The 10,980-nt window shown below is 41.1% G+C and overlaps 2 protein-coding genes across 2 annotated transcripts in view; one reads left to right on the forward strand and one right to left on the reverse strand.

Moving 5' to 3' along the window:
- Window positions 1-3,317, reverse strand: part of LOC104287765 (dipeptidase 2-like) — a 31,067-nt gene extending 27,750 nt beyond the window's left edge. The window contains exon 1 of the mRNA XM_009886500.1: window positions 2,987-3,317. Within this exon, the coding sequence (XP_009884802.1) occupies window positions 2,987-3,317 (331 nt within the window). The remainder of the gene's footprint in view (window positions 1-2,986) is intronic.
- Window positions 3,318-3,563: 246 nt separating this feature from the next.
- Window positions 3,564-10,980, forward strand: part of LOC104287658 (galanin receptor type 1-like) — a 16,715-nt gene continuing 9,298 nt past the window's right edge. The window contains exons 1-2 of the mRNA XM_009886387.1: window positions 3,564-4,283; window positions 5,905-5,970. Of these exons, the coding sequence (XP_009884689.1) occupies window positions 3,576-4,283; window positions 5,905-5,970 (774 nt within the window). The 5' untranslated portion in view covers window positions 3,564-3,575. The remainder of the gene's footprint in view (window positions 4,284-5,904; window positions 5,971-10,980) is intronic.

Raw genomic sequence — 10,980 nt, forward strand, 5'->3', positions numbered from 1 at the left:
CTTGTTCCTAGGGCTGACATTCTCCCTCTTTTCTCCTTACTGTGGGACTGCCTATTTATCCATAGAGGTCAAGTGCTGTCCTCTCTCAACATGACACCTCTGATGCCTGTTTAGTCAGGAACTCAGCATGCGAGTCCAATGCTTTCATTTAGCAACAACATTAACTCGGACACAGGCAAGTGTCTGGCTTCCAGTTCAGTCTTGATCAAGCTGATACCTGTCAGACTTCTACCTTTTTTTCCTTCCACAGAAGAATATTCAGGTTCCTTTTCCTGCATCCTCTTACTCATGTTTAAATGTTTGTCGTCTTCATCCAGGAAGCAACAGAGTGTCTAAAGAACAGCAGAATTTGTAGAGCTCAGATATTTCATGCAGCTCAATCCACGGTGCATTAATTGCTTTTGGTTTTCAGGTGACACACCGTGTATTTTAAAGCGCCACACACAACGTGGATGCTCCCAGCAAACCAGGCTTTACAGATTCACTTGCTATATTGTACTCCTGCACTCAATAAAGTGATTTGATCTTCTTCTAGTTGGACTAATGAATATGTCTTATGGCAAGTATGTTGTCTCAGCATCGTCAGTTCCCTTCCAACTGCATTTGGGCTGTGAATTCTCAAGGACAGGGGATTTCTCCCTGTCAAAACACCACCATTTATAGCAGTTGAGAAGTGGCAGAAAGAGGGGAACAGAAGAAGAAATCTTTACCTTTTTTGGAACTTTTGAATGCCACGGTAAGCACAGTTTCAGGATAAGTTTTCAGCAGAGCATGTACATTACCGCTGGAAATTATTTCCTCCCAAGAAAGACCAGCCAGGAATACTCCCACACCAGCGAGCCTCCATTTGAAGTCAGATTTGCAGCATCTCAGTTCCCTAGTGAAAGCAAGCTGAGTTTTTGCACCTAGTTTACTGGGTGTCTAATTCAGCAGGTCACTGCCACTTTCCATCCAGAATATTCACCTTTCCTCCCACTCCCCCAGTTATAACACACTCACTGAAATCTAGAAAAAAAAACCTGGAGCAGTCCAGTTTTGGTTGTTTTTTTTAAAATTTGAATAGGATTCTGAAGATGGACAGGAAAGCTGGTAACGTCCCTTCTGTAAGAATGCAGAGATTTTTGAAAAAAATTTTTACAAATCTAATCAATCTTATGATCTGTCCCTCCTCCGGCTAGAACTGTGCTGTCCTCTGCCCATTTTTTGCTTAGTGTGCCATGAAATCTTTTACATCTGCAAAGCTGTGTTTGTTCTGCAGCTGACACAAGCATGCAAGTCTCAAATTCCTGCATGCATTGTCTCAAATCACCCGCAGTAGAAACTATGCCTGCTGTAATTTTTATTATTTTGCCCAAACCCACAAAAAGAAAAAAATGCACACTGTCATTTGCTGTGATTGCTACAGGTGCTTCTTAAATCCTATTTTCTGGTATGACTGCCCAGTAAAGAAAAAGGGCAAAAAACCAAAACCCAGACAGATCTAAAATACAGAAATAGCTACTGAAATCACTTTCCACAGCCTTCTCTAAAATGTTATATGAAGTTCAATGAATAGCATTACAAGAAGTAAGCTTACAGTGATCACATATTATCACAGAAGGAAAAGCAAGCATATTTAAGTGTCATAATTTAAGGGTATGTACATGCACAAGGATGAGAGGAAAACAGCAGATAGAGTTAATTATTGAACGGTGGGACTGTATGTTTGAAGGAAAGAAAGGCCAAGGACCACCACAGGAGCTGCCTGAAAACAGCAAAGAAGATGAAATTCCAGTAGATGGCACTCAAATCTGCAGCACAACCGCAGAGCTTGCAGTGTCCCTGCAAGTGGTGCATTGCAAGTAGCTGTCTGCAAGCTGAGGGCAGACATCCCAGTAAACAGACAGAAGATTTGGGGGACTGGAAGACTTAATGGTGTCTGAGGTGCTGTGCCACAGCACACGAGGCAGCCAGGCCACAGAAGACTAAGAGAGCTGCAGGTGGCATCCAGGTAGCTGGTCCAGCCACAGTGAGCTGCGCACTGCCATGCAACAAGGGCAGATGTATTTTCCACGGCAACTTTCACTCCCTGGCCACTCCCCACCTCACCCTATAACTAGCCTCCAAACTATGGGCAGAAATAAGGAATCTAGCTTCATAACAGATTTTAAACAAGCCTATCAAAGCAGGCTAAGGAAAGCAGCGCTATCACCTCTCTCAACAAGAGCTTAGAGACAAGTCCCAAGGCAGGGCAATTTTGAGTCACTGAACTTTGTTTCAAAAGTTAAGGTGTTCCCTCCAGTCTACCCCCCCATCCACAGAAGCCAGTGGCAGGCCACTCTGACCAAGTGCCTAGACTTGTAACAACTGAAAATCAAGGTGTATACTGTTCTATGCAAGAAGCTGTCCTGCATGCATAAATCACTGTGTGCAGGTACTGTTAATGTTTGCCTAAACTTTGTTTCCCCACTTACTGCCTGTAGGGTTCACAGAATCCCGTAAGAAACATGAGGAAACAGACCATTAAAACGAAGTTACTTACTGCCTTCTAAAACATACATACTGTTTCTATAAGTAAGCATCAAAACCCCAATAACTAACCCTTTGTCATTAATAAAACTTTTTCTTTTTTTAAATCCAGATTGCTGTTCCCTGGCAGGGAATATTACAGCTGCTCACAGCTACCAAGACTGAACCTTTCCTTTTCGAGTGCAGATGCTCTTGACGCTACTGGGCTGTACCTGAAACTTCTTTACAGTTGGATCAAAAAGATCTATGAATATTCAGGCACTAAGGAATTTGGGCAGATCTCCAAGACATGGCAAGACCCAGCTGCTGAATCTAACGCTCTCCCAGTTGTTTTTTTTCTGAAAACACAACTATCCAGGCTGCTTTATGCTCTAATGTGAGCACATTAAAGACTACAAAACAAAACAAAACAAAAAAAAAACCCACTCTGTTGATAAAAAACATATTTTAGCCTTTTTCCTCCTCATGAAGCCAGTACCAATGCTGCTCCTCACAGGACTGCACACACTATCACTCAGCAGCTGCTGCTCAACCCGTCCCTTGGGATGAGAACTGGCTTTTGCTCTGCTCTTGCCCTCCTCGTGAGTGGTAATGTATGGCGACAGAGCTGACCAGGGGTTATTTGCTGAAGGGCTCAGGTCACAGACAGCATTTGTTCTCACTGCCACAGCTCCGAGCAGAGCTGGGAGAGCAGGTACAACAACCGCAGATCCAGGGACTGGCGTGGGAGGGAAGCAGAAGAGGAGGGGCGTGAGGAAGCTGAGCTGCAGCTGCTTTGCCTCTGCTCCAAGCTCCCAGGGCAGCTTCATCCTCAGCCCTTCGCCAGGAGAGCTTCTTCGGCAGCAACTGCTCCTCAACCCCCTTTTTTTTTGTCAGTTTGTAGAAGAATCTGCAGCAGAGACAGACAGAGCTTGGAAGAATCTTCCAAAGAAAATTGCTCCCCAAAGGAAAGACACGGAGCATTGGAAAACCCAAGCATTCAGCCTCTGGCCCCAACAAACAAACACCAGCCCAATTGCAATCAGGGCTACAGCGACTGCTCCCTGCCTTCCAAGCAGCCTGGCTTCATGGAGGAGCAGGAAGACAACTTTGTGCATTCCCTCGGAGCCAACACCAGCAAGTGCAGCCTTGAGACTAACCAAACATGGGCCCCAACGTGCTGGTCAGGAGCAACCAGGGGTGGCCCGGAAGTGGTGATTGTACCAGTGCTTTTTGGGTTGATTTTCCTCCTGGGAATGGTGGGAAACGCATTGGTGTTGGTTGTTTTGGGGCGCCTCCGGCCTGGGGGACGCCCATCACGCAGCGCTACCAACATCTTCATCCTCAACTTGAGCATTGCAGACTTCTCCTTTCTGCTCTTCTGCGTCCCCTTCCAGGCCACCATCTACTCCCTGCCAGAGTGGATCTTCGGTGCCTTCTTTTGCAAGTGGGTTCACTACTTGGCCATGGCAACAATGCTGGTCAGCATCTTTACTCTGGTGGCTATGTCTGTGGACAGATACATTGCTGTGGTCCATGCCAAGCGTTCACCCTGCATTCGCAGCAAGCGCAACGCTGCCCTCGGCGTGGGTGTCATTTGGCTGCTGTCTCTACTCATTGCCATTCCTGTAGCCCAGCACCAGGCCCTCATGAGTGGTCACCAGCAAGCACCTAACAGTTCCTTCTGCTGGGAGCACTGGGCAGATGGTTCAACAGCCAAGCAGATGTACAAGATTACCATCCTGCTGGTGGGATACCTCCTGCCCCTGGTGCTCATCACCTGCTGCTATGCCAAGGTGGGTGAGAGGGACGCGAGTAATGTTTAAATGGTGGGAAAGATCACTCACAGACTTTTGGTGGCTTGGATGTGTACATTCAAGCTACTTAGTGAACAAATAATAAATCCAATCCTTTGCATATTCTCTCCTGATATAGAATACTGCTCTGAAGCAGGGGGAGGGAAGGAAAACTGGGAATGAAATTACACCGGCTCACAAAAAGGATTACAAATGCTAAGCTGACACCTAGCCTGACACCCAAATGCCCTAAAGATTCTTACTGGTTTTCCTATTTTGCAGTTTGTTCTCTCTTGATAATAAATGTTTGTTCCTGACAAAACAGGAAAACCCACAGAGGAAGGAACTATGTAGAGAGTGTACAGAAACAGTATTAAAGACATCACCTCGATTTCTTTCTTTCCTTTTTTTTTTTTTCCCTTTTTTTTTGACACAAAGCTCAGACACTGTTTCTTGCAAAGACTGCAAAAAGAGATCTGAGGATCAGAGTTTTAGTCAGCAAATCTCTTCCTTTCTTCTTGTGGATTGCTAACACTTAAATTTTTGATTTCCCCTTACTGATCTTTAGCATGCTTAAGACTAAAAGTAAGTCCATGAGCTGTGCTAGCAGCTGTGCTGCAAATCTTGAGTTAAAACCCTATTGTGCAGGGACTGCCAGGGACTGGACTTCCTAGTCAGTTGCAGGCTAATGCTCTTGGAAAAAAATATTTTTTCTGGAGTTTAAGTTCATGTTTGTTTAATCAAAAATACATAATTTTCAATACCAATCTGTTCTGCTATCAACAGTTCTAAGGACAGGACGATGCACTTAGATGTAAGCTAAAAATCTCTAAACCTCAGGACTTGCTTGTCACAAGAAGAAAAAGCCTCTAGAGCTCTTAACTCCTGTCACTGTAGCTCCAGCTATTTGTCCCCTCACTGCCCTAGGTGAGACCACAGCAACTGGAAGGTGAGCTGCATTTAATAGTTTGTTCTTTTTTTATTATTATTAATTGCTTTAGAAAATTTAGTCTGTTGGCTCCAAAGGCCAAAGTATAAACATGGCCAGGTTACTGCCGTGCTGTAATCGGGTTTCAAAAGCTTGATCTAGATGTTGTCAACTGAGAGTTTCTCTCCAGTGCTCTAACATTTCTTATGACTCTTTATGACTCTCCCTCTGAAAGGGGAACCCACTCCAACTGCCCCATTTGTTAATGCTGCATTCAGGAGTGGCAGGACAGTCACACCAGGGTTCAGCACTGGCAGCCCACTCTCTGCTTTTGCATATAATCAAGCTAGAGAATAAATTTCAGTAATCTCAGGCACAACCTAAAATTCAAAATCCGTGGAAAGACTCCTGTGGATTTCAGCATAGTGCCAGCTGAGCTCTTAATATATGTATATGCAGAACTACATCTTCTGGAAGCATAGCCGTTGTAATGCTTTTTCAAAACTTTGTTTCTTAAAGGAGAAAGAACTGTGAAGAGCTTAGAATTAGAAGTCTCAAAGTGTCAAATTCAGCTTTGGTTGAAGTCACGCTAAAGCAATTCTTTTAAATTTTGGTGCTTGTATGAGAATTTCAAATACTAATATACACAATTGAATTTCCCATTCAATATATTGCTCCTTTTTTCCCCCCAAGGTTTTATATCATCTCCACACAAAAGTAAAGAACATTTCCAAGAAGTCAGAGAGATCAAAGAAGAAGGTAAATATCTTTGGTTTACTCTGTACGATGACTATAATATAATAAATATATCAGGTTTTTAAAATAACCAATAGCCTTTTCAAACTCCATCCAGATACTGAAGTGTCATTCATGTACTAGTCTTTCAGCTCAGGTTCAGAATTCATGTTGATAGTTTGTTATGTCTTTATAGACACAGTACATAATGATGCCATTATTGAAATGTTATATTTGTCTCTATATACAGGCCTGATGAACTGCATTTTGATTTATTGTGCTATAATAGAACCCCATAAATACTATCTTTTTACATCAGCAGCCAGTAAGATGCTCAGACTATAAAAATATCTAGGTGTTTTGAATACACTTCAGCAAACTAAGAGGGAAATACATGTAGAACCCTGAAACTGAAGTACTTCGGATTTGCTGCAGTTTGCATTTAAGATCTTTCTTAAGGTTTGCATCTAAGTAGGTGGTGGATTCAGATCCCAATTTGATCCCTTTGCAAGCCAAAGAACAGGTTTATCGTTCCCTCAAACTGTATGAAATAAGCAGAATTGCAAGTATTTCCTGAGAAAAACATTAAGGATAGGATTTCTTTTCTTCTGTCTAAGAATCTTAGAATCTTATTAGCCATAATTAATAGAAGTTTTCAGGTAGCAAAACTCACCAACTTCCGTGATGCAACATCTAATTTACCTGATGTGAAAGGGGAAAATGCTATTTCAGGCAGAAATAATTGTTGGCTGTGCAGCGATAAGTGAAACTGTAGATTATCTGGCTAGTCAAAGGCAGCAAGTAATGGAGTACTATCATTAGCTGCTGATCGGGCAGTCAGGTCATGGTCTGTGCTAGCAGCACAGCAACTGTTCAACCCAAATGAGCAGTGCGTGCACCTCCGAGCAGATGTAACAGCCAGTGGAGATGACTAGGGAATGCTTTGATTTGCTCTCAGCCAATGCACTGGCCAGTTTCGCCTGTTAGCTGCCACATTACAGCTGTCCTACAAGATGTTGCCATGTTGCTGTCTATGACAAAAATGAGGGCCATATCAGCAAACATGGCCATTTGATTGAAAAGGGTGCAAGACATGGAAATCAGAGCTTTTACGTGACTCCAGCAAAAAAAGACAGACATTAGTACCACAGCTGCAGCAAGCTACAGACGTTTTGAAACACAGAATCACTTCCGGGCATGACAAGTTGCATCCAGTGATGTACTTGCTATTATTACAGGATTCCCCTATAAATCTAGATCACTCACAAGATAAGGAATTCATGATTCTAGATTTTCAGCATGCTGCAGCTATACCTCATAACAACCTGAAACGGTACCTCTACTGATTTCTCTTTTGCCAAAGAGACTTCCTATAATGGAAACAAAAAGGTATATCCTTAAACATAACACAGCCATCTGTTCCTTATCTCAGAAAGAAACAATCTTAGCAAGTTAATGTTTTGTATGCAGCTAAGGTATCACAGAAAAATGTACAGTTCTCATCAACATAGATGTTTTCATTATTAACCTGTTCAGGAAAAAGCAGAGGTACTTTAGGAGGTTAGCTGTGCAATTTAGCAGGTACGGTAGCATCCGAAACAAAACTCAAGGGTTTTTAATACAAAAATAATATTAACTTTCAGGTGTATCTTCTGCAATATTGTGCTACCGTTTTAATGGTCTGGTCTGTGCTGCTTCTAGTTGATTTAGAGCTCTTACAGAGATTTTGCCAGTCCTTTATGCCTCTGAATCATAATAAAATTTAACTATGGATTATATTTGGTTTCTACTTCATTACATTCACTAACATACGCTCAGTTTTGTTGGTAATACATGTATGCTTATCAATTCGTAATTGATCTTGCACCTACACAGCCTGTAAGGATAGAAATCCACTCGTATTTGCAATATTATCTCACAATACAAGGTGATGATAGAAATGATAACATACCACACACAGTATTTCCTTGATAGGAGTTACCTTCCCATTTCCCTTAGAGAGTTTTTGATCGTCTTTTCTGTGTTCAGTTGCTGAATTCATAAAGTATCCATAAAGCCTCACAAATAGCACTATTTTTATATCTGCTTGTTCCTGAACCTTATTGAGATTAATGTTATTAGTCCAGCTCATCTGATTTCAAGTAGGTTCTGATAAACATTCTTCTAATCACCTTTTCTAAGGCAATAAATTATGCAAGAATTAGCTGCTATGTATTGCCTGCTGCAGGAACACTACCAGACCTAGATGAATCAGACTATGTTGAAGAATACCACATCTTATTTTGCCTAGCGACTTTCTGTTGAACACTGATGCTGCCAGAGATATACTGTGAATTAAAATTTGAGAACCAAGACTATAATTTCTGGGTGGATAGTGCAAACTAGAAGCAGAAAGCACAGTCTTGTGTGCTTAACAACTACCATAACAAAGGGCAACCTAGATCTGTTGAGGATTTTGTTTATACAAAATACAGCAAATAAAGTGCTAAGAAGTACTGTTGTTTTGCACAGAATAGTTTCATGACCTCACAAGTTTGAAAAGTTGCTTCAGATCTCAAAATCACCAACAAATCCCTAAACAGTTTGGTTGGTTTAAATTCCCCTCTCGTCTTTCCTTATCTATATATAGACTCACAGAAGAATCATAGAATCATTTAGGTTGGAAAAGACCCTTAAGGTCATCTGAAAGGCACACTATCCATTTCTTTTCTATATTTGAAAAGAATGCTACCAACAGTCAAAAATTACTACTGTCATTTTCCCGTAAAGCAGTAAGTTACAGAAACTCATTTTTGACACTAATTTTTTTCAAATGTATCCCTTTGTATTGTTTTCAGATTTGACCTGCAGAGTTAGATGAAAAAAAACCTGTACAGTTTCTTCAGCTTTCGGTTTCGTGATCAGATATGGCTGAGAGGATCAAGCTTAAAAAATACCTTTGACTTCATCTGTTCAAACAGGTTAATGGTACAGCACTACTTCCTTCCTCCCCTTAAGTATTCCCCTGGCCACAATTCTGGAATGCCCAGTAGCAATTCTTGTTCCACTTGGCATGGTTAGGCCTAATTAAATAGATGGTCCTTTCAGATGAAAGGAAAAAAAAAAAAATCAAATGTATTCCCATATACACACACATATCATCTTCCACAATTTGTCTCCTTCCAGCACTTTCTGTGTAGAAATTGCTCATCTAGCCTTTCTGCAGGCCAAACAGTATCTTTAGCATACCTATTTTAAGTATGTTTTTTGTTTCAACCACTTCTCTTAGCATTTTATAAGGAGTCTTTCTTGGGTAGGTTGCAGACACACTCAATTCCTGCATGTGCTTTCAAAGTATACTTGAAACACATTGAGCGTCAATAATTTCAAGCAGATCTTCTTAAGAACACTTCACATTAGAGTCTAATAGGAAATTCGTATGTGTGTGTCAGTTCTGTTAAATTAGCTTCCTTCATATGTACTTAATTCGTCTATTAGTGACAAGTAGTTTTGTTTGGTTTTAATTCATAAACTTCATCAGAGATTAAGTGAACAGCTTTTGCTTATTTTGCTCAAAGATGTTTGACAAATGAATCTTGCTCCCTGTTTGAAAGGTTAATTTAGCATATACAGAACATCTATCTTGTTCTGAAATACACGTGTGACTTCGGTGGCTAAACCCTAATTGCCTTGATCTATCAAAAGAAAGTGTAACATAACAGCAAAGTTTTCCAACATGAGATGATAAAATTACCTGACTCACATTTGTTAATTCACACTGTTTACCTTGACCACACTGATAGGGAAAACAAAGTGTCAGACTGGTACAAGAGAGTACAGTCTGGAACTATGACCACTCAGCTCCTACTTCATTCCTAGAATTTCAAGAAAGCAGGACACTTGAGCTATTATCCTCCTCTCATGCCTAAGAGAAAGGGTTTTGGGTTTGCTCTGTTTGTTTGGGGTTTTTTTTCCTGTTTTTATTTTTTTATGTGTGTGTGTTTGGTTTGTGGGTTTGAGGTTGCTTTGGTTTGGGTTTTTTGAAAACAGATAAGTAGTAAATTTCGCAAACAGCTATTTGTTCAGATCTCACTACATTCATCTGAGCTACCTACATGAGTAAAGGTGTCAAAAGAATCAAACTGCAGTCTCAGAGTCCGTGTTGAATGAGATTTTCCAGTGAAATAATTGCCTGCATTACCACTGCAAACAGTTTGTTTTGCCATTCAGAATTCCAGAAACTATATCATCTCTTCTGCTTCATACTAGACAGACTCCTTAAGATAGAACACTTCCAAGACAAAACATTGTTAAGAAACAAAGAAAATGCCATAGAGCTTAGGGCATTCCAACATGCTTGCTGAACATCGACAGCATTCCACATGCTTGCTGAAAACACATTGCTATTATTCTCCATTATAGGCTGCTTCTAAAAAAAACCCAGTAATATCAGGTAAGGTTTTTTAAAATGTCATGACTTATTTCTGAATCTATAGCTTTCATTGACCTTGTTGGAGTCTTAGTATAATACCATTCCCTCCATCCCTAAAACCTGTCAACACTGATAACAGGCAGAAGAGACATCATCCTAATTCACATAGTTTGAGCCACAGAACAAAGCTTAATGAACTACAGTACTAGAAATTTGTTATTCTAAGAACTCTCTTGCTTGTTTTATCTACCACTTCTTTCCACCTTTTTCTGACACAGCATGGTGGCTTGCCACTGCTTGCCCCTACAGCACTGTCCTCAGCCTTACAGGCTTACCTGGTGTGTGCTGAGGAGCACCAGCTGCCCAGGGACAGAGCAGAGCTGCACATGCAGACAAACATGCCTACTCTCTGTTATCCGAGTATTGAAACAAAAACTCAGTTAACAGTTAAAACAATTGTACTTTTTTTAGCTGTCTGCACAATTAAGAGGAGCTCTGACACACCTGAAACAGTGACACTGCCACCCAATTTCCCCTCAAGGGATCCTTGTCAAATAGTTCCCAGTGCACACTGGTACAGTGAAGCATCTTCTCTAAATACGTCTTAAATGCCAGGATTTACT

Source organism: Charadrius vociferus, unplaced genomic scaffold (assembly GCF_000708025.1).
Source record: "Charadrius vociferus isolate BGI_N301 unplaced genomic scaffold, ASM70802v2 scaffold400, whole genome shotgun sequence".
In the NCBI taxonomy this organism is placed as follows: domain Eukaryota; kingdom Metazoa; phylum Chordata; class Aves; order Charadriiformes; family Charadriidae; genus Charadrius; species Charadrius vociferus.